Source organism: Oncorhynchus tshawytscha, linkage group LG26 (genome assembly GCF_018296145.1).
Source record: "Oncorhynchus tshawytscha isolate Ot180627B linkage group LG26, Otsh_v2.0, whole genome shotgun sequence".
Classification (NCBI taxonomy): domain Eukaryota; kingdom Metazoa; phylum Chordata; class Actinopteri; order Salmoniformes; family Salmonidae; genus Oncorhynchus; species Oncorhynchus tshawytscha.
The window spans coordinates 38679225-38704065 of NC_056454.1; the positions used below are offsets into that span (position 1 = coordinate 38679225).

Here is a 24841-nt window from a genome sequence, read left to right on the forward strand (position 1 = left end):
CACATACGTCTTGTGTCTGTTGAATTGCGACTCCAATTTGTCTCTGTACTGACATTTGCCTGTGTGATTGCCTTACGGAGGGCATAGCTGAACTGTTTGTACTTGTCCATGTTCCCAGTCACCTTGCCGTAGTTACATGTTATGGTTAGCGCTTTCAGTTTTGGGTGAATGCTGTCATCTATCCACAGTTTATAATCGTCACAATGGGAAAAAGATCCTCTAGGCACTTCCTGATATACTCAGCCACCGAATCAATGTGATGTGTCCGTGTGACCAAAATGTCCCAGTCCGTGTGATCAAAACAATCTTGAAGCATAGATTTCTGAATTTTCTGAGTCCTTACCAAGGGTAACATCACAGGTAATACCATGGGTAACACCACTGGCACTTACAGGTAACTGGGCTCTGGTCAAAAGTAGTGCAATATACTGGGAATAGGGTGCCATTTAGGACACACCCAGAGAGAGCTCTACTCTCCCTTTCTGCTCAAACACCTGTCTCTGTAGGAGCCTGTAAATATGCAATTACACACCGGAGAGAGGCGAGGGCTCTCCATATGTTCATGAATACACTCCTCATGACAAAGACATAGCCCAGCGTTCTTTGCATTAGATTTTATTAGATAGTTTGGGGTTCTCAGCGCAAGTGCCTGTATTTTAGGGATTGACTGAAGGTGAGGGCACAGTATGGGGTTGCTTAGGAATAAACATTAAGACTTCATGACTCTTTCGAAGGGTGTAAGTGGAAAGTAAACATGTTAAGTTTGGGTATCTTTGGCTCTAGGCCTCATATCTCAGGCATAGGCAAAACAAAGCTGAATTTTATGGTGGGCTGGGACAACCTTGCGTGCGTGTGTGTGGGCCCAAAGACCTGAAGGTAAGGAGCATGGCTACAGGGGGTAGGTGGGAAGGACCTGAGGGTAAGGAGTACGGCTAGAGGGGGTGAGTGGGAAGGACCTGAGGGTAAGGAGCATGACTACAGGGGTAGGTGGGAAGGACCTGAGGATAAGGAGTACAGCTAGAGGGGGTGAGTGGGAAGGACCTGAGGGTAAGGAGCATGGCTACAGGGGGTGAGTGGGAAGGACCTGAGGGTAAGGAGCATGGCTACAGGGGGTGGGTGGGAAGGACCTGAGGGTAAGGAGCATGGCTACAGGGGGTGGGTGGGAAGGACCTGAGGGTAAGGAGAATGGCTACAGGGGTGGGTGGGAAGGACCTGAGGGTAAGGAGTACGGCTAGAGGGGGTGAGTGGGAAGGACCTGAGGGTAAGGAGCATGGCTACAGGGGTGGGTGGGAAGGACCTGAGGGTAAGGAGTACGGCTAGAGGGGGTGAGTGGGAAGGACCTGAGGGTAAGGAGCATGGCTACAGGGGGTGGGTGGGAAGGACCTGAGGGTAAGGAGCATGGCTACAGGGGGTGGGTGGGAAGGACCTGAGGGTAAGGAGCATGGCTACAGGGGGTGGGTGGGAAGGACCTGAGGGTAAAGAGCATGGCTACAGGGGGTAGGTGGGAAGGACCTGAGGGTAAGGAGCATGGCTAGAGGGGGTGAGTGGGAAGGACCTGAGGGTAAGGAGCATGGCTACAGGGGGTGGGTGGGAAGGACCTGAGGGTAAGGAGCATGGCTACAGGGGGTGGGTGGGAAGGACCTGAGGGTAAGGAGCATGGCTACAGGGGGTAGGTGGGAAGGACCTGAGGGTAAGGAGTACGGCTAGAGGGGGTGAGTGGGAAGGACCTGAGGCTAAGGAGCATGGCTACAGGGGGTGGGTGGGAAGGACCTGAGGATAAGGAGTACGGCTAGAGGGGGTGGGTGGGAAGGACCTGAGGGTAAGGAGTACGGCTAGAGGGGGTGGGTGGGAAGGACCTGATGGTAAGGAGTACGGCTAGAGGGGGTGGGTGGGAAGGACCTGAAGGTAAGGAGCACGGCTAGAGGGGGTGGGTAGGAAGGACCTGAAGGTAAGGAGCATGGCTAGAGGAGATGGGTTGGAAGGAGTAGTGTGTCATGGGTGCGGGGGACATGGACCTTCTGCTGTTTGTTCATTCAATCCCATTAAAGTGACATCCTTCTCTCTTCACTCCATCTGACTGAGACAGTGCTATGGGTGTGTTCGTTAGTGTGTCTGCAGCCTATGCATTTCCCACTGTATCTATGTTTCAATATAGATAAGTAATTTTCGTAATACCTCTGCTTCACAACAGAAGCAAGTTCTTCGAGTTTGACATTGCATTGTTCACAATAAAGATACAGAATAATATTGGACTCCGTGATCATGATGAGTGCCCTGTGTTGAAACCTCATTCCTCCTGCCACTCCTTATCATCAACATTTAGTAGTTGTATTTAACCTTCATTTAACTAGGCAAGTCAATTAAGAACAAATTCTTCATTTAAAATGACAGCCTACCCCGGCCAAACCCTCCCCTAACCACGCTGGGCCAATTGTGCACCGCCCTATGGGACTCCCAATCAAAGCCAGTTGTGATACAGCCCAGGATTGAACCAGGGTCTGTAAGGGAAATGCAGGATACCTAGTCAGTTGTACAACTGAATGCATTCAACTGAAATGTGTCAAGGGCATTTAAACCAACCCCTCTGAATCAGAGAGGTGCAGGGGGCTGCCTTAATTGACATCCACATCTTCTGCGTTAACAGATTTATACCTTGTCAGCTCGGGGATTCGATCCAGCAACCGAAAGGTCCAACACTCCTACCTGCCAGGCTACCTGCTGCTACCTGCCGACGGTAGTGGTGCCTTAAGCACTGAGATGCAGTGCCTTAGACCGCTGGGCCACTCAGAGCTTTTATGTTTTTTAATTATTAACAAAAAAGCTAAACGATGTCTGATTCAATTTAACTCCAATCAATTTAAGTAGAAGACAGAACCAGCTGTGTTGTGTGTGTTTTGTGCGTGTGTGTGTGGCAATGTTGTGGAGAACAGAACTAGCTGTCGCCATTGGCATCGGCTAATGGAGATGCTAATAAATAAATAAAAAATCAAAGAACAAACATCTCATTGGACCATATCACCAAATATAACCCAACAGAGTGCATAGCATATTCATCCTCTTTGTTTATTTGATTATTCTTTTGTCCAACATACAGCTAACAAACACAACGGCGAGGGCAACAAACAGACGATAAACCCAGCTAGGGTAGACGAGAATATATGAGAATATCTTCTTTTTGTCCAATCACAGGGTCTACTGTCACAGTCTGCCCCTGACCCTCACCGGGCGCTACAGGCATATGGACAGCTACATACACACACACACACACACACACACACACACACACACACACACACACACACACACACACACACACACACACACACACACACACACACACACACACACACACACACATACATACATGCCACATTGACCCTGAGGGGGTAAACACCACAGAACGGGGCCTCCCCATTCAAGTCAATGATGCCATAATGAGTGGACTGGCAGCCATTTTGAGTGTACCCATGAGTTTACCAATCATATTGCTATGCTATTTCTATGGTAAACACAACAGGCCCATGGGTTTAAACATACATGTAGAACATCACACTCGGGAATGATATAGACTGTATGCATGGCTCTAGCTCGACTGCATCTGTCCCGGCCACTAGTGTCACTCAATACTGTTAGTTAATCTGTCCAGGCCTAAGAATAGGACGACACCAACAACAGTGACAGCACGATAAACCTCACTGCCTCTGTGAGTCTCTGAAGATCGACAAGACCAAGGTCAGGAGGGACAGTGGAGACAAGGGGACAATAGTTTCACATGGGGAGGATGGTGATGAGGACCATCTTTGGCTCCATTTCAATGATCCAAACTGGTATACTGCATAAAATGCAGCAATGTATTGGCCATATTCTAAATGACATGCTTGGAGCCCTTTTATGCATCTGGGTGTCTCAATTCAGTGGAAGAGTGTGGATATGTAATGGTGGAAAATTAAACTATCCTAATTGTAATAGACTGTGTATACTATCATCATTATTCGTTTCTTTGATATAGCTCTCCTCTAGGTCACCTCAGAGGCAGAGGCACATCATGATCACCATGTACATGGACACAGACACACACTTATGGCTATAACAGTGGCTGAGGTGCAGTACATAGAAATCCCTGCTGCAACATGGAGGGCGACTCAAATGGCACCCTATTCCCTATAGTCCACTACTTTTGACCAGGGCCCACAAAGTGCTCCGGTCAAAAGTAGTGCACTTAATTGGGAATAGGATGCCATTTAGGATGCAACCACTGTCTGTCAACATGATAATGGATGGCCTCAGTCCATTCCTCCCTGGTGTTTCTATGATGGTCAGAGGCCACATTCAACAGTGGTTGTTGACAACCTGGGCTAAACCAAATCCTCTTAGATGTGGGTGGAGGGGACCCATCCCAATAGGCAGTGATGGTTATGGATCGGGCAGCTGGTTAGTGATGGCAGTGGGTTATTGCAACAGAGACAGAGAGTTCATTATCATTGTTCTTTTTACTAACTTCTTCTTCGTCAGTGTCCCGTCGTTGTTGTGTCCTGGCAGAAAATTCACTAGAGACACCTTGTGTGTGTTTGTTTGTTAGTTAAGGCTATTGATCATTTTCTGATGACCGGATTGGAGATGAGTGGTGACTGAGTGACACAAACATTGAGGATTAATAGGCTGATAGGTTAGAGTTCTGAGTTCCGTGTCCGCATCCCCCTTCCATCTTCTGACGATGAGTCACAAAATGGCAGCCATAGTGGACATGTCTCCTGGGAAGTCTCTTTCCTTTTGACCTAAGACAAACCAACACTGTCCTGTTCTAGCACAGAATTACCAACATGCTATGCTAGCTACAAATGGGGAAACACAACAAATAAACACACAAGGTCATGGGTTTTTAAGCAATGGATAAGTTGGGGGGGTTGAATAGCTAATGTGACCCGACAGCAGGACAGGTCATAGCTTGAAGGAGGGGGTTGCAACAATCAGCGTGGTCTCTCCTCAAGCAGACAGACATTTCTTTGTCTCCTTTGTTTCAGCAGGCATGCGGTGGTGTAACTTCAGATAAAATATATAAACAAATATCTATATACACATAATTATAACAGTTCAAATTGAAAATCATTTCCCGTAAATGAAAAGTGATATGTAAACATGCACACGTCTCACTGAGTCGCCTCAATCCAGGCTCCATAAAGAAAAAAATCAGCCCAGATATCCAATGACCATTGGCCGACAATTCTATGTTATGATAGTAGAGGTGATGTGGTCATTGAAATGTTGCCTGTATGTACTGGTTAGAGGTGTTGCAGGGTCAGACAGACCCTGTGGTCCATAGAGGTAAAGTCTACGTCTCAAATGGCACCCTATTCCTATATAGTGCAATAATTTTGATAGGGTTCTGGTCCAAAGTAGTGCACTATATAAGGACTAGGGTGCCATTTGGGACTGTTTAACTTCTACTCCATGGTCATTGGACATGTGGCTCTGTTTTAGTGGGTCCTGGACGTGATAGTCCCGGCTCAGTGTGGTTTTAAAGGGATCTAGGGCCGAAGACATCAAAGCCTCGCCCCGTAAGCGGAGCTCAGGGTCAGTCCTAATGGCACCCTATTCCCTATTCAGTGCACTACTTTTGACCAGAGCCCTATGGGGTCAATGAATGCGGCCTGCGAGGGAGATTGGCAGAGTGGACAATGGTGAAATTGTTTGGTAAGTCCTAGTAGTGGTTTGAAGTTGAACCTGAGCAAGTCATTGTATCTGATGGTCATTTTTATGCCAAGGTAGGTGAAGTGGCCCTTGGTCATTTTAAAGGGAATTCCATCAAAATTACACTACATACTGTGTCATTCACTTGTTCAGGTTTGGCTTGTAACCAGAGATCTTGCCGAATTCATATCCCATGTATCTATAACCGTGGGGACTGTACTGTGAGGGTTCGAGGTAAACAACAAAAGTTCACCCGCATACAATGACAGTTTGTGATTTACGCCGGTCAAAAGTAGTGCACTGAATAGGGAATAGGGTGCCATTTGGGACAAACACTCAGTGTTGAATGCTGGCTCACTTCACTCTCACCCCCCTGTGCCATGCACCCTAACCCTTACATCCTACATAGGGCGGTGCACAATTGGTCCAGTGTTTGGCTGGGGTAGGCCGTCATTGTAAATAAGAATTTGTTCTTAACTGACTTGCCTAGTTTAAATAAAGGTTAAATGAAAAATAAAATAAAATAAATCCTAGGGTACGAGGGTGCTATGGTGCCAGAGGGGATGTTTTGTGTATCAGCCCCAGACTGAGTCATTGAAGTGACCTACTAAAGAACACTGATCTATATCTGCTCTTCTATAGTCTCAAACTCTACACTAATAATATATAATTAAAAAACACATTCATGTGCACCACACCTATTTCCACAATATACAAATACTGTGTCTGCACATATATAGTTGGCTACTATTGTTGGGACAGTACTATAAGGGTATATCGTAGTAGCTGCCACGCTATCTCTGCCTCACTGGTGTCTTGCCTGTTCAGCTCTTGCCATTCGGTTTGATTTTAAGAGTGATTTTCAGTGAATTGATAACATATCTTCCTGTTGCCTGAATGGTACGGTCCAGCAACAAACATGAATGGAATTACACCCACCATTTTCAGTCAGGCCCCTGGGTTTTGCACTCTTGGACAGCGAGCTGATGTTTTCACACCGTAATTAGGAATAGTGCTTCACAGTGTAGATCCTCCTGAAATAGCAGGTTAAATTTAGGTCCAGTCCAAGCTATGGTAAATCAGACCCCTCAGGCCTGGGGCAGTCAGGCTGTTATTCTATCTCTAGCTAGCTGGATCCATTTCAATCTCTAACCCTCTAAAAGTGTCCTCTGGGACATCTGTTGCTGGGTGAGGCTTGTTGATTCAATCTATAGCTGTCCTAACACATTACAGTAAGGACCTAACATACCTCCTTCAGTCTCCTCTCCCTCTACACTGGGCTCTGTTCCTAATGCTGTCCTACTGGGCTTTTCTGATCGGGACACAGGGCTCATCTCTGCTCTCAGTGATCTCTGTCTCTACAGTAATAGGGAAGTCAGGTCCCCTCTACCCTGTCTCCCCTCTACACTGAGTTCTGTTCCACGAATCCGTCTGGACAGAACAATGGCCCTGAGTAACTTAGTGAAGATGGTGAGATAAAAACACTTCGACTTCCCTTTCCCCCAAGGCCTGACGCCATTGATATTCTTCAAATTCTAGTCTAAATAGGCTTGTTGTGGGCCAAGATGATGGGGGGAAAAAATCCCTACATGTTAGTTTGAGTTTCCCATGCTTCCCAGGCCACTGTTGCTGTGGATTCTGCCCTGTTGTCACCGTCAAGCATAAACAAAGCAGTCAATTATAGAGGCCCTCTTTCTGTTTCATGTCTCAGGCAGTGTTCTGGCGTCGTGGAAAGACACTGGAGTGAATACTCTACAAGCTCTGATTCATTATTCAACGGGTTCCTCAAAGAGTGGAGAGCACTTACACACACACACACACACACACACACACACACACACACACACACACACACACACACACACACACACACACACACACACACACACACACACACACACACACACACACACACACACCTTACTTTCATCTGCTGTATTGATCATTCCATCCCTCACTCCTTCTCTTCTACTCTTTTCTTTTCTTCCTGTCTGTCTCTCCTTCTATCCCACTTCTGTTTCTCTCTCTCTCTTTATGTGTTTCTTTATCCCTCCATCTTTCTTTATCCCTCCAGGATCATGGCAGTATCCCTAAATGAACCTATATGTTGGATGGGACTGTGTTTTGCCAAGGCAGTGTGTCAGTACTGGTGGGTTTGGGCTGAAGCTGGGTCTGGAGCCTGGGTTAACTGAGCTAGTGGGCCGGTGGCAGGGTCAGAGTTCAAAGTCAACAGGAAGTTCTAGAAGCTAGAACATGGACACACAGGAAGTGGTCATTACACTGAGAAAAAGTTGGTTCATTCTGAAGTGGTGCCATAGGTCCAAGGGGCAATGTCTATTGAGTTGTTTTCCTTTTTTAAGAATATCCTCTCCTTCTCCAAATGATCCCCTCCACACCTCCTCTCCTCTCCCAAGGTCCAGTTCTTCCATGGGGAACAGTTCACCAGTCCAGTCATCTGTTGGTGTTGGAGGGGCCGAGGGGTTGTGTTTGTGTGAAGATGGGGGAGTTTGAAGTGTCCTCCTCACTCAGTCCCGACTCCTGCTGCGTCTCTTGAAGAAGAAGAAGGGGGTCTTCTGAGGAGGCCCCAGTAGCATGGGAACCTGGTTCTTATGTGTGATCTTGATCTGTAAGGTGAGGAGGGACAAAATAAAAAGATATTTAGCAATGGAAGTTTGCTTTAGAATATCCATGTTTTATCATCAAAACCACCACTTTTCATATTTTGGAGGACATGCCAAGTGTCCAGAAGTCTGCACTTTCTTTTCTACTTCTAAACACTTGACATATTTACCAGATACACAGTGTTATTTCACAATTTCACTGTCCTGCTTAAGAAATAGCAAGGTTTTAATGCTACCCAGCAGATTGAAGTGTCACTTTTCAGAGCAAGTATCTGACCTTGAAATCCAAATAACCAATAAAGGACAGTACACAGCGCCTCAGCTCAGTCTCACCCCCCAGGTCCTACTGCGTATAGGAGGATGAGGCGCTGAGATTGAAAAGGCATAGGAAGCATGAAGAGAGGAAGGTGGAGGTGTAGTGTGAGGTTAGTTTGTGTGGTGGGTCTCTCTCACCGTACATGGGGGCTGCATCCAAGGTTCCCCATCGATCTGCATGGGCAGCAGCCTGGACGTCCTGTGGAGAGAGAGCGCAAGAGACACAGAGAGGAGAGAGACAGAGAGAGAGAGAGAAAGAGAGAGAGAGGGGTAGGGGATAGAGTATAGAGATAGAGTGTCAAGAATCAGATCACACACACCTCAGAGGTACAGATCACACACAGTCCATCCCATCCCTCCCAACCCAGGACCAGAGATTCCCATACACACTGTCCATCTCATCCCTCCCAACTCAGGACCAGAGATTCCCATACACACTGTCCATCCCATTCCAGGACCAGAGATTCCCATACACACTGTCTCATCCCAACCCCAGGACCAGAGATTCCCATACACACTGTCCATCTCATCCCTCCACCCCAGGACCAGATATTCCCATACACACTGTCCATCTCATCCCTCCCACCCCAGGACCAGAGCCAAACACTGATGTCTTTGTTCACACGAGTCCTGTTCCCAGACAGGCCCTCTCAGGACCCCAGTCTCTAAACTAACTCTCTCTTTCACACACACACACACACACACACACACACACACACACACACACACACACACACACACACACACACACACACACACACACACACACACACACACACACACACACACACACACACACACACACACACACACACACACACACACACACACACACACACACACACACACACAAAGTTAGTTTAAGCCTTTCATGCATACCTCACCGGGAAACTCAGTATGGGAGAATGACTATGATGAATGCTCTTTTAATTCTGGTTTTGGAAAATATTAAGGGTAGGGTGAAACAAGTGAGGGGATAGCTTTGACTGCATCCCCTGTAAACGGTACTGTAACTGGGCTTACTGTGGATGTTTAATGGAGCGAGTCTTGCTAGAGCAACAAAAACATGGGAACTAATTCCACTTTTCTAAAACAGATTGGTTGGTTGGCATATTCAAATTGGCCTTTGACTGTTCATTCAGACCTGTGAGAAAGCTCATTTGTCAGCCAATGATTGCCAGTATATCTGTGGCTGTAATGAATGAGTGTGTCAGCTGGCCAAAGGTCTGGTTTACTGGACACAGTCAGGGGCTCATGGAGTGAGGAAGAGAAGGGATCATGAGACACCTCTGTCTACAGGACTCAACTCTGGTTTTGGTGACATAGACAGAAAGGAATGGTTGGTGGAGGGAGGGAGGGAGAGATGGTTGGATGAATGGTTGGAGGGATGGATGAAGGAATGAACGGAGGGACAGAGGGGATAGCAGTAAGGACCCTGACCTGATGGTAACGTTAGCACATTGGGCCAGTCTGCGACCTGCACTCTTCAGGCCTGAGTAGATCTTCCCCATCTCCATGGCGCCCTCCAGACCCACCACCTCTAGCAACTGGTCACTCAGGTCTGTAGAGAGAGAGAGAGAGAGCGAAAGTCATCAGTTAATACTGTCTCAGCAGAGAGAGAACATAACAAATGGAGAATGGTAGAGCGCATTGACCAGTTTTGAAGAGATTTAGTTGGGCGCTAGAACAGCTAAAGACAGGACACGCCGTAGAACATTTTGATTGTTATTTTTATTCATCCTCTGGTTTAAAGAAAACACAGTGTTATATATGTTTGTTCCAAAACGTGAGAAAGGATATTATGAATGCCTTTATAAAGCAAATAGCCAAGGAGCCACCAAGAAAGAAAATCTATGATCGAAACAAAGTAGCATTCTAAATGACCAGCCAATCAGAGCCATTTCAGCCGCTGTTCTCCTACATATTACTTTGCTATTGGCTGTTTTTAAATGTAACATTTGCAGTTATTCACATGAGTTTGGATAAGCCAATTATTTCACATGCTTCGCGTTGTAGGCGACTTTGTGCATCATTTCTCTATTGTACGACATAATTGATAAGCCAAATATCTCCACTACACTACTTTGATACGCATCAGTTTGGATTAAGAAATGAGTAAACACAATGCCGAATGGGGGGGGAAATGCCAGTATACCTGCGTATACTCTTCACTACATCACTGTAAAGAACCCAGGAAATTGAATGTCCACATACAATTTAAATAGATTTTTCAACCATTCAGACATATTTTCTTCCTCTACTTTGTACCCTCCAAAATCTTCTCTCTCTCTCTCTCTCTCTCTCTCTCTCTCTCTCTCTCTCTCTCTCTCTCTCTCTCTCTCTCTCTCTCTCTCTCTCTCTCTCTCTCTCTCTCTCGGCATGACGTAACAATGTACATATTTACAATATTAATTATTTTTGTCAATGGGACAACAGTAACAACAATAAACAAGGTCAAAGTAACCATACATTGAACAATAACAATAAGCATACAATAGAGTACATGTTCCTCAACTTATGGCAGGCAGCAATGTAGTGCGCTGCCAACCTACAGCTCTCTGCGTCCTCCCCCAACAGGACGGGTAGCTTACTCTCATCAGAGTGGTCTTTGAAACCTTTAATAAGGGGAAATGACACTCTCTAATTGTTTTATATTTTTCACATTTTGTCAGGAAATGCATCTCTCTCTCATCCCCGGCTAATCAGGTATGTCAGTGTGAGCCGCTCTGAGGTGCTGCTCAGCTGGTTAAGAGGTAGGGACCACCTGGCATAATGGCTAAGGTGTTGACTTGACAGTTGCTGGACCCAGGTTTGAGTACTGGTGGGGCCACCCACTGATTCTCTACATTGGTGTAGGTGGGAAGGCGGAAAGGTTGCGTGGCTGCTTTGTTTCTGACTTGGCTTGCCAAGGGATCTGTTTTAAACTGTCTGTATGTTTGTGGTGAGCACTTAGTTATGCACCCAACACAGGAGGTTGGTGGCACCTTAATTGGGGAGGACGTGCTCATGGCTGGAGCGCAATAGGTGGGCCGTCCTCCCCTCAGCAGCTTCCATTGGCACACAAAGGAAATTAGATGACTGGTTTTCTTTTAGTACAGCAAAAAGTTCCACTAAAGTCCCTGAAATGTCTGTGAGAGATTAAAGTGACTAAAATCTACAAACTACAATGGCTACATATTGGACTCCCAAAAATGATCTCTCAATGTATTCTCTTTCCAAAATCTCTTGGGCTACCACATGTGTGTGCCCTTCCCTTTTCAAACATTTTTTTGTTGTTGTTAGAATTCAATCAAATATGATTTTACATAATTTTTTCACCATGACCCTTCGTCTACTCTCCTAGGAATGGGTCTCAAACTTGTAAAGCACATAATACAAAATAACAAAAACACACTACCCGGTACAGGAAAAGTGACATCCTTGATGTTCTGGGTCAATTTGACCCGCAATTTGACCTTGACCTTGGTCTATATAGCTTTTGAATGGTGTATCCTAGAAACAAGCTGTGTTCTGCACAGGGATGGTGAAACCATGATGATCACATATATGATGTCCCTGTGAGGCTCAGAGGCTGAGCAACACTGATCTGAAGTCAATTTGACCCGCAATTTGACTCTTGAACTTGATCTTTTCTAACTCTTAAACAGAATGTCCTAGAAACAAGCTGCTTTCTACACAGGAATGGTGTGACCATGCCAATCACATCGCTATTAGATATATAGGATTTCCTTATGACGCTCAGGGGCTGAGCAACACTGGTCTGAAGTTGAGCTACAACTGAGTTTTGACAAATTATAATTTCCGACATTGGATCACAAACAATTGGACAGATGTATTACTTCTTGGCTATCAACCCAGGGAAAAGAACTGAAAGAAGACATTCTCCTTTAATTACTGTGCTTTCTGTGTTTGTTGTACTAACTGTACCGGGTCAAACAGACCCGTAACATAACAGGTGTATAGCTGAATAGATCATAAAAGAATGTTTTCATTTTGTGCTTCACGCTCGATGCTGTTAAAGTTTATACAGAGATAAGTTAGTCAGTGAGTCACTCAAACTCTAAGATTTTAGTTGACAATTTTACAGCAAATGTCAGATGAGTGATGGGGGAAACATTCAAAATCACTGAGGGTAATACACAGTAAGTGAATATACTGACTCCACAGACTGACACACTACATATGGGGAGAAAGCAAAAGAGCAGTAGAGTATCATTCAGATACTGTATACTGTACATACACAAAGTGTAAGCCTACAGCAAAATGTGATGCTTAATGTACTTCTGCTTCAACTTTAGTTTTGAGAGTGAGTCATCCTGAATACATATTGTGGACTCAGTTCTTTCTACACATCTAAAATGATGTGTGGGCTGAGACACAAGTATCTGACATAGAGAATAACTGATTGATTTGAGAATAGAGGTGCTGCCATGGGGACAAATGGGAACAAATAGCCCTGTAGCCACTCCCCTTTCCCCCCTGTGCCGCTGTGCCCAGGATATATGCCCAGGACCACTGATCAGTCAAGAACACACAGTCCTTAATCAGCCAGATCAGGGGGAACCATCCTAAATCAACTGGAGCAGGGGAACCAATTGTAAATCTATCGCATCAGGGGGAACCATCCTAAACCAGTCAGAGAATAGGAAACCTTCCTAAATAAAAAAAAACCTCCCTCTGCCTGTTTCCCTGGTCCGTGGCTGTCATCTCAGCCCAGGGCATCCCAGTGGCGGTGTTACATTTGTCAGCCAGTGCCTCGTCCTTCCACCCACCCAGGTGACTAGACTGGAGCACCACGGACGCGTCCTAACTAAACTCTCGGACTATATGGACAGCCCTCTCCTCTCTCCAGTGTGTAACTGCTTATTTACTGTCACGACTTCCGCCGAAGTTGGTCCATCTCCTTGTCGAAGTCACCGACCTTCTAGCCATCACCGATCCTCTTTTCATTTTCCTTTGGTTTTGTCTTCCATCACACCTGGTTCCAATCCCATCAATTACATGTTGTGTATTTAACCCTCTGTTCCCCCTCATGTCCTGGTTGGTGATTCTGTAAGGGGTGCGTGCTGGCGGCAGAGAAGTCAGACGCAGGAGAGCAAAAACTGTGTTTCCAAACGGCTAAGTTTAATAACAAAAAACCCACAGGAAAACAGAACAATCAAATAATGGGTCCATAACCCGACTCACACCGGGACAGACGAGCACAAGCACTACAATAAACAATCACCGACAAGTGACAGGTGTATGAGCAGAAAGGGAGAGAAGAGCTCTCTCTGGGTGTGTCCCAAATGGCACCCTATTCCCTATATAGTGCACTACTTTTGACCAGGGCCCATAGGGAATAGTAGTGCACTACGTAGGGAATAGGGCCTCATAGGTATCCTCTGCCCCATAGGGATCCTCTGCCTCTAACAATATAGTTTTTCACAGAAAGAATAATAGGATTGAGATCCATTAAGAGCAAACTGGGCATGAAGAGCCCTGGATTAGTGGCGACTAGTGACACTATAACACCATGACTAGTGACACTGTAACACTGTGACAAGTGACACTATAACACCATGACTAATGACACTATGATTAATTGTGAGATTGGGCTCATAGTAATGGCTGAAATGGAATAAATCAAATCAAACTGTATTTGTTACATGCACCGAATACAAGTGTAGACCTTAACATGAAATGCTTATTTACAAGCCCTTAACCAACAGTGCAGTTCAAGAACAGTTAAGAAAATATTGACTAAATAGACTAAAGTAAAAAATAATAAAAAGTAACACAATAACATGTTTGAAAATGTTATACAAATGTAATACATATTGATATGTATTATGTAACTTTATGTATTATGTAACTTTAGACCACAGCTCCCTATAGTCCCTGAGAAATGTATGACAGAAAGAGAAAGAGAGAGAGAGATGTCCACCCAGTATCACTAACAGTAGAGCAGATCAGCCTCTTACATAACACAGACACCCAGTGCATTGTGGGATGGATGGCGGGTAGCTGGCCAAACTGGATTGGCTCTCCTGCCGTGCCATGGGCTGTCACACAAACACGACAGGTATAGCAGTCATACAAAATAATGTTTGATGTTTGTAGTCAGTCCTTGGCAACCAGTCCTGCTATTCTCCCATACCAGTTCAATAGTTTTCTAAATTAATCTTTTTGATACACAGCTGCTTTGATAGTACTGCCCCCTACAGTAGCCCTACCTACAGTATGTGTTCCAATAATTGCTCTGTTATGTATTTATAATCCAGGGTGTGTTTCCTTCCTCCATCCCCAGCTCCTGACACAGTCCGACTGTCAATGTTTCAGGGTGGTCGGAGTGGAAACTGGAATGGAGCCCGGAGTGGAGGCTGGAGAGGAGGCCGGAGTGGAGGCTGGAGAGGAGGCCGGAGTGGAGGCCGGAGTGGAAACTGGAATGGAGCCCGGAGTGGAGGCTGGAGAGGAGGCCGGAGTGGAGGCCGGAGTGGAGGCTGGAATGGAGGCCGGAGTGGAGGCTGGAGAGGAGGCCGGAGTGGAGGCTGGAGAGGAGGCCGGAGTGGAGGCTGGAGAGGAGGCCGGAGTGGAGGCCGGAGTGGAAACTGGAATGGAGCCCGGAGTGGAGGCTGGAGAGGAGGCCAGAGTAGAGGTCGTAGAGGAGGCCAGAGAGGAGATCGGAGTGGAGGCCGTAGAGGAGGCCAGAGAGGAGATCGGAGTGGAGACCCGGAGTGGAGACCCGGAGTGGAGGCTGGAGAGGAGGCCGGAGTGGAGGCCGTAGAGGAGGCAGAGAGGAGATCGGAGTGGAGACCCAGAGAGGAGGCCAGATATAAGGGACACTTACAAAGTTTCTCATATACTCCCATAGGAAAGATTGGCTTATTGAACCAGACGTTCTTGACAGTTGAAAGTATGTGCCAGGATGCCATAGCTCTTCCCACAATCCTTGCTGGGTGACTGATTTTATTATAGTTTAGTCTATTTCTGTCATCGCAAACAACACAGGGGGAAATAAAAAAATAAACCATTCTGTTTTAGCTGTGTGAGAGTAAAAACAATGACCTGTTCCTGGATGGCAGTGCCCTGAAATAGCCCACACTACGGCCAGGGTGTGACTCTAACCAGAATGTGTTAATGGGGAGGGAGGGTGGAGAGGACTCCTGAAGGGAGAGGTTGTTGGAACCTGGCCCGGCTTTAACCTGCAATGGTACAGCTCTACAACACACACACACAGACAGAGAGAGAGGGCGATAGCCATATATATATAAGCCATATATATATATATATATATATATATATATATAGAGAGAGAGAGAGAGAGAGAGAGAGAGCGAGAGAGAGAGTTGGGGGGGAGGGTGGTAACAGGGGTGCTTTCTACCCCTGTCCCGGTCACTAAAGGACCCTTCAGTACCTCTGACCATCTGACCATTATCAGTTTCCTCCTCATCAACAGCAGTAGCAGTAACTAACCCCTGACTACAGACTGAGACAGTATTTTACATTGTCACCACTATCCTTCCTTGCTTTGTTACTCGAGCTGGCTTGACTCTTAGAAAAAAAGGTGTTATCTAGAACAAGAAAGAATGGTCCACCACCCAAAGGACATCCAGCCAACTTGACACAACTGAGTCAACATGGGCCAGCGTCCCTGTGGAATGCTTTCAACACCTTGTAGAGTCCATGCCCCGACGAACTGAGGCTGTTCTGAGGACAAAAGTGGGTGCAACTCGATATTAGGAAGTTGTTACTAATGTGTTGTACACTCAGTGTAGTTTACTTAACTGAAGTTACTTTGAAAAAGTAGATCACTACATCCAAACTACTTTTTGAATAATGATCTAAATCACAAATGTCATAGATTACAAATTGAATGAACAGATCACTCTGGAGTGATGATGTGTAATTTAGACTATTGATAGGGCAAAATGTAGATTTCCCGCCTGACTAGACATACCCAAACTTAACTCATTTTCATGAAATGGCCATAAACAATAACTGGTAATGTTATTGTGCATAGTTTTAGAAAGTTCTGGAACTCACATTTCTGGTAATTAAAAAAAAGAAAAAATTGCTGAGGTGTTCTCACTTTTGAGGACACAAGGTCAAGTACAGTGTACAAATATTATGTAAATATGAAAAATAATATAGAATTTTGTGAGTTATTCAACAAAAGTTGGGCAATAGGGCTTGAAATGACTGAAATGCTTTCTGAATATAGCGATAATCAAATGATAAATTACTTGCTAGAACATTTCACGTCTAATAACTGTAAAATAAATATGATCATACTTGTGACAGTACTATATCGGCACTATTTCATATAACTGACGACAGAAACGCCATTCAAATACAGTACGTTCAGACTTGTGACAACTTCAGCTTTAATTAAGCATGAAATTATTTAGCCTTTTTGTGATCAAGAAAAAGTCGTCTTCTTTCAATTCTATGACATTATTTTGTATTTTTTTTACATTGAGAGCTCTAAATCAGGCTGAGAATATCACAGTGAGATGAAACCACAACGGCTGGACTCACTAGACTGTCACCGTTCATATGACGTCACTCACTCAGAGGAAGAGGAAATAGATTATTTGTCTGGATGGACCATAAAATGTGACACATCATTCTCTCTCTGCTGAGAAAGTGGCAACAGAGAGCAGACAGATGGGTCTTAGTGGCATTATAAGGCGCAGGACCTTACAGTGTTTTACAGAGCGCTTTGTACACCAACATGTCAGTCGGAACCGGTCCAGAACCACTCAAAGTCCGCCATAAACCATGTTTCAAGTAGGCAGGTCTAATGCCGAAAAATACAGGAAATTCTTGCCTACTTTACCCATATTTTATTTTTGCTAAAAAAAAGTAGTGTGTAGTTCCAAACACACACACACACACACACACACACTGACATTCATGCAAAATAAATTCAAACAAACACAGTGCTGCAGAGTAAATCGCAATAACCATAAATTGCATGTACCCAGAAAACATTGAAAATGCAAAACTCCCCACACCCACATCCTCACACACACAAACAGACGCTCATGCAAAACAATTAGGCATATACACACAAGGCTGTGAGCGTGAAGCAAATAGCAAGCAAGGCAGATCCTTTAAAGGTGCATCATGACTGGACAGCTTAAAAGCACTGTTAATCAGTGTGCCAGAGGCAAACAAACACTGCTTGACATTTAATGATATTGATCTTTCAGAGACCAGAAAAGGGCCAAGGATGCCAGATGGTGGTTAGGCTAGTATAAGGAGCCATGGCTGTGTTCACTGTTGCAGTGTTCAGGAGTCAAAAATGCAGGTGGGACATCACCAATGATAAGATGTTATGGATGAAATACAACTCCAATGGCATACTTCACAAGTCACAACACAAACAAGGCAACAGTAAACATGTCGCCTCACCTTGGACCAATTGAGATATCTAACACATTTCAGTTAATTACTATATGCCCCTGCCTTGGGCCATTCAGTGTAGTTTTGTAAATGACGGACCTCTATGGCAAGTTTTGTGAAAATTGGGTCAGTGCTGTGTGATTAACGTACAGACGTTAGGACAGAGACAGATCCAGTCCCCTCCCCAATTTCATCGTGGGGGACAATAAAATACACAAGAATGGAGCTATATTTATTTGTCTGTATTTGACCTTTATTTAACGAGGCAAGTCAGTTAAGAACAAATTCTTATTTACAATGACGGCCTCCGCCGGCCAAACCCTAACAGAGAGTAGCAGATCAGTGTGCAGGGGTATGAGGTATATGAGGAAGGTATGTGCATTAAAGAAGAGTAAAGTGACTAGGTATCAGGATAGATAATAAGAAGGTATTTGAGGTAGATATGTACATGAAGGCAGGGTAAAGTGACTAGGCATCAAGATATATAATAATAAGAGCAAAGAAAGGCAAAGTAAACATGTAGTCCCCCACAAATGATGCAGTGCCACCCTTGGGCCAATCAGTGCAATTTTGTAAATGACAGATCTCTATTCACACAAGTTGTGTCAAAATCACTCGTGGGTTAGCTAGACCCATATCCCTGAACACGTGTGCAAAATTCTAAATGGTGGAAAATCCATCATGACAGACCTGAGGCAAATTTGTTCCTTGCGAGGAGAGCGACCTATGTAGCAAATTTCATGACTTTAGGTCAAACAGGGTGAGGGGCGTGACCATTCAAAGTTTGCATTTTCAATCTCTTGTTATAACGCCACCATCTGGCCAATCAGTGTCATATTGTAAATGCCGGATCTCTCTGGCAAGACGCATCATTCACCCAAGTGTCGCATCATTCACCCAAGTGCTTTATGAGATATCGCATGTGACTAACGTACGAACGAACAAACTTACAGACGGACAGAGGCAGATCCACAGTCCCCTTCCCGATTTCATCGTGGGGGACAACTATCTGAGAAGGAAATGTTGTGCGGAAATGTCTTCACGTCAATTACCAAAGTTGCACACCATAGTCCCCATAACAACAACAAAAGCTACTGTGCTCACGGTCACTATGGCATTGTGTTCATATACACTGTTTATGTGAGTGTGTCTGCATGCACCTGAGAAGGGACAGGGTTGTCACTCAGTACCCTCTTGAGCATATGTGTGTACATGTGTGTCAGTGGTGGTCGGTGCCGTTTAAGGCGAGGGAATATTAGGACCTTCTTTGATGAGCATGGTCTTGTTTCTATATAACAGCATATTGGATGACTGTCATTCATATTCCATTGACCCAGCTCAATGGAACATCGAAAGGTTTAGGCTTCCAAATGATACTCGAATCTTCCCTCTACCCATCATGAGGTTGCTAGAACCTAGCCTATGAATGAAAGTTTACAATGTACTGTAGGTGTGCAGGTCGAGAGAATTTAGAGTAATCAAGGTAACAGTGACCCATTCAATACCGCCTCGCACACTCTTGTCTGCATCTAGCTGATGTAGGGTGTAAGCATTAGTCCAACAGTTGCAATATAGGTATGTTTATCCCTGTTTTTCTCCTTTAGCTTCCGTTTAAGAAACGTTTTTCAACAGAATCAGTGGAATCAATACACCCCTGATAACACACAAACAGTTCACTTTCATAGCAGCCACATAAAAACAGCATGACCACTTTGCTGGTTGTATATTTAATTGAATTCCTTCAACCTTCAACTCTTCCTCTCACCTTTTCCATTCGCTTGTGGACTTCAATGCACAACACATCAGCTGTCTGTGACCAGGCGAAAAAACCTTTCCAAGCCAAACCTTCACATCAGGACCGCTAATCGCTACACACAGCCTACATGTTGTCTTACGTCATAGTCAACATGGCTAGTAAAACTAACGCGTTAGTAAACCCGCTACTATGATGCAGTACAGCGTACAGTCAGAAAGCAGTTTAGCAGTTACACCGGTGGGCCCCGGTGTCAGAAATGAATTGACTGGGTGGACAACATATCAGTTCATGCTGCAAGTGTTTTGATAGGTTGGAGGACGTCCTCTGAAAGTTGTCATAATTACTGTGTAAGTCAATGGAAGAGGGTGAGAACTATGAGCCTCCTAAGTCAATATAGCCAGAGGACAGAAGCTAGCTGTCCTCTGGCTACACCATGGTGCTAGCCTACAGAGTTTTGGTGAGACTACTACTACTAATTATTACTGTAGACCTTCGGGGCTCTCAAGTGGCGCATCGATCTAAGACACTGCATCTCAGTGCTAAAGGTGTCACTACAGACACTGGCTCAAATCCAGGCTGTATCACAACCAGCTGTGATTGGGAGTCCCATAGGGCGGTGCTCAATTGGCCCAGTGTCGTCCAGGTTAGGGTTTGGCCTGGGAAGGCCATCATTGTAAAGACAAATTTGTTCTTAACTGACTTTCCTAAAAAATTAAATAAAAATACCTTAATTGCAAAACAGTGTGTTTTAAACAATTATTTGGTGACGTGAATATAATTAGCACAGTTTTATCTAAAAAGGAGAACTTTTTTAACGTTTCACTATTTGGACTTTTATGAAATTAACTGAGGAGGATGGTCCTCCCCGTCTTCTTCTGAGGAGCCTCCACTGATGTATATGTATGTGTGTGTTAGTGGATAAATGTCTCCTCTCCTCTGTTTTCTCAGGCTATAAATACTACATATGGACAGAATGTCCTCTTGTTGGAGAACCTTTGGACTAGAAGATGTTAGAACAAGTTGCTGTGCCAGGACAGGGGCTGGGCTTTGGCTTCAGACAGGACAGACAGTGTTGATGGTTGGTGAAGTGGTCTGGTGAGGGGCTGGGTGGGAGGGTGACAACGTCAGAGTGTACAGTACTATACAGTATGTTACAATACGGTAGTGCTGAAGGGCAGAGAACAGTGAAGGCTGCCTGGAGGGCAGTTGAAGATAAAAATCTGTTCTGCCTGTGAACAAGGCAGTTCTGCCTGTGAACAAGGCAACCCACTGTTCCCAGGCCGTCATTGTAAATAAGAATTGTTCTTAACTGACTTGCCTGGTTAAATAAAGGTTAAATAAATACAAATATGATGAGTCACACAGCTGGCAGCAGCCTCTCTTTCTTTATTTCTTGCTTGTTCAGTGGAGCCAGAGGGTCTCCATGGAAACAGGATTCCAACTAGTTCAGTCCAATGAGAAGCACAGAGGCAGGGTGGTTAAGGAATAAAGAGAGAGGATGGATGAAAGAGAGGGAGACAGATGAGGAAGAGCTACAGTGTCACAGACAGGAAGAATGTAACGAAGAGACGACACGGAATCTGGGTTGTTGCTAGTTACCACAGCCACAAAGTCATAATTATGGCTAAACCCCACCTATTTCTACAATTTCTCTACATAAAATTGGATTTTATAACCTTAACCAACCACACTGCTAACCTTATGCCTAACCCTAAATTAAGACCAACAGTTGTTTTTTTTAATCGTGCATTTTTACGATAGACAATATTGACGTTGTTGCTCTGGTAACTAGTGACAACCAGGAATCTACCTTTTCTTCTTCATCATCATCCTCACCCTCACCACCATCATTATCATCATCATGTTCACTGTAGGCCCTAGTTATGTCTGTTACACACAGAGCAGGTTTTGGGACAGTAATAAAGAGACCACAGAAGCTGCAGGCACTTGGAAGGGAGCGGGGGGGGGGGCAGCATCTGAGTCTGTTTTAGTGCTCAATGTTCAGTTTTTGAGGTTAATTCATAGCAACCAAAAACAGCTGCTCGTCACCGACCTAGGCCAGCGGGCACCAGTCCTGCAAGTGCAGCTCGTCCCCAGTGTGCGTGTGTGTGTAACTCGTCCCCAATGTCCTCTGGGAGAGAGAGGATGCTCATAACTCATTGAGGGTTACAGCGTCACCCGTGCGACACCACAGAGAGCTGACATTCTTCTTGCTGCTGGCTGGTGGGGGACATTGTTGCAGTATGAAACACTTACAATATGGCCCTAGGACTGTTTAGTAAGTGATATGGCACTAGGACTGTTTAGTAAGTGATATGGCACTAGGACTGTTTAGTCAGTGATATGGCTCTAGGACTGTTTAGTAAGGGATATGGCTCTAGGACTGTTTAGTCAGTGATATGGCTCTAGGACTGTTTAGTAAGTGATATGGCTCTAGGACTGTTTAGTAAGTGATATGGCTCTAGGACTGTTTAGTAAGTGATATGGCACTAGGACTGTTTAGTAAGTGATATGGCACTAGGACTGTTTAGTAAGTCTCTCACAGCCAAGCTTCAACAGAAAATGTAGGCTAACTTGTTCCATATGACAAGTCTGGGCTAGAGAGCAGAGAGAAGGGAACACAAGACTTCCTTAAGTGTGCAAATGACATAATGTTTAGCATAGAACACAGGAACTTACTCTGTATGGTCAAGAAATGGCAGACCAATCAGACACAATGGATCCTTTGACACCCATAGAAAAACATTACACCAAATCCTAATGTCTGAAATCAGGGATGGAAATAATTATTAAAGTTATATAGTGGTGACATATTGGCGAGGCCAGAACGGGTCCCACTTCACACCTTAGGGCTTTCCCACTACTGAGCCAAACCAATCCAAGCGGAGCCAAACCAAGCTGTACTGAACTGGCCTGGTTACGCATCCACCATAGTTAATGGAACTGTGTTGAAAACGATAATGTTAAAAGTTCACAATACTGTGAAGAGGGTACATCATACTGGTGTTGTGTATGTGTGTGTGTGGGGGGGGACTCACCCTGAACACAGAACTTGAGCTCCTTTATATCGATGATGGTACTGGTGGGCATCCTATCCGGAACCTTCCTGCTCATGCGGTTGTAGTTCCGCCTTTTCTTGGTCTCTCCCCACAGGTTGGAGCCGCCGTGCATGCTGGGTATGTTGAGGACGGCAATGCCTTCCAATGACGTGCTGCTGAGGTCCAGGATGATACCGTCACACTTGGGGGACGGAGAGACAGAGATAAAGAGAGAGGTAGAGAACGAGAGGTAGAAAGAGAGAGGGGGATAGAGAGAGAGAGAGAGAGAGAGAGAGTAGAGAGAGAGAGACTACGTACGAAGACTTGAGACAATGGCTGAGACAGAACTGAGACAGAGAACTGAGACAGAGAACTGGGACAGAGAACTGGGACAGAGAACTGGGACAGATAACTGGTACAGAGAACTGAGACAGAGAACTGAGACAGAGAACTGAGACAGAGAACTGGGACAGAGAACTGGGACAGAGCCCTGAGACAGAACTGAAAAAGAGAACTCTATGGCTGAAGTATCTTCAAGGAGGCTTCACAGCGCTGGTCCTTTTGATCATTAGAGTGTCACAAGGGCTCCTCTTCAAAAGGTACTTAGTGATCATTGTCTATTTTGCACTTACTTACAAGGAAAAAAACTCTAAAGATTACGACCTTGTGTTTTCATTTAACCTATGCTATTTTAAATGTATTTGTCTGTATTTTACCTTTATTTAACTAGGCAAGTCAGTTAAGAACAAATTATTATTTACAATGACAGCCTACGAAAAGGCAATAGGCCTCCTGTGGGGACGGGGGCCTGGGATAAATAAAGAATACAAATAAATACTATATAAATATAGGACAAAACACACACCACAACAAGAGAGACAACCCAACACTACATAAAGAGAGACCTAAGACAACAACATAGCAAGGAAGCAACACATGACAACACAGCATGATAGCAACACAACATGGTAGCAGCACAAATCATGGTCCAAACATTATTGGGCACAGACAACAGACATCTAATGATGGTGTCTTATGCCAGTATGTTTTATGTGAACCACATACACTGACTATACCAAACATTAGGAACACCTTCCTAATATTGAGTTACACCCCCCCTTTTTCCCTCAGTACAGCCTCATTTCGCCGGGGCATGGAAAGCATTCCACAGGGATTCTGGCCATGTTCACTACAATGCTTCCCATAGTTGTGTCAAGTTGGCCAAATGTTCTTTGGGTGGTGGACCATTCTTGATACACACTGGAAACTGTTGAGCATGACACAAACTGGTCCGCCTGGCACCTACTACCATACCCCGTTCAAAGGCCCTTAAATATTTTGTCTTGCCTATTCACCCTCTGAATGGCATATATACACAATTCATGTCTCAATTGTCTCAAGGCTTAAAAATCCTTCTCTATCCTGTCTCCTCCCCTTCATCTACACAGATTGAAGTGGATTTAACAAGTGACATCAATAAGGGATCATGGCTTTCACCTGGATTCACCTGGTCAAGTCTGTGTTGAGGAAAGAGCAGGTGTTCTTAATGTTTTGTACTCTCAGTGTATAATGCTATCTGATACAGCCTGAAAAGAGCATTGCAAGAATATGGAAAAACAGCTTATAACTGTGTCCATTTGGGGATATTATTGGGAGAGGCACCCGTAGACATTACAGTAGCATTGAATAATATTTACAGTAGCATCAAAGTACATGTTTTCATCAATACATTACATAATGTTGCCTTGAGTGTGGAGAAATTCACAGGAAAATATGTTGTCCCAGCTAGTGATTAACTACAAAATATTTTGTACCATCAAGTGGATGTTTTTTTGTCTCAGTTTAGATTTTGCACTAAAATAACTTACTTTAACACTTTCGGTCCATGTGTGCACTTTTCCATATGTTTAAATAAAGTCCTAATTCAACAAATGTGTTCAAATAAGCCACGTAGAAACAGAAAAAGAGAACATATTCACAAAATGTGAAGCGACCGCCCTCGTTGAAAGCAAATGATGTTGGAATGTACCACA

At 44.7% G+C, this 24841-nt stretch overlaps 1 protein-coding gene across 9 annotated transcripts in view; it reads right to left on the reverse strand.

Moving 5' to 3' along the window:
• Nucleotides 1–3042: 3042 nt before the first annotated feature.
• Nucleotides 3043–24841, reverse strand: part of LOC112225602 (diacylglycerol kinase beta) — a 141743-nt gene continuing 119944 nt past the window's right edge. For 6 of the 9 annotated variants that reach the window (XM_042306600.1, XM_042306601.1, XM_042306603.1 and 3 more), the window contains 4 exons: nt 22809–23010; nt 10065–10185; nt 8763–8823; nt 3043–8312 (listed from right to left, as the gene is read on the reverse strand). In XM_042306600.1, the coding sequence (XP_042162534.1) occupies nt 8214–8312; nt 8763–8823; nt 10065–10185; nt 22809–23010 (483 nt within the window). In that variant the 3' untranslated portion in view covers nt 3043–8213. Of the gene's footprint in view, nt 8313–8762; nt 8824–10064; nt 10186–15277; nt 15361–22808; nt 23011–24841 lie in introns of those variants that run through there. The other 3 variants (XM_042306602.1, XR_006080029.1, XR_006080030.1) reach the window with 3 other exon arrangements.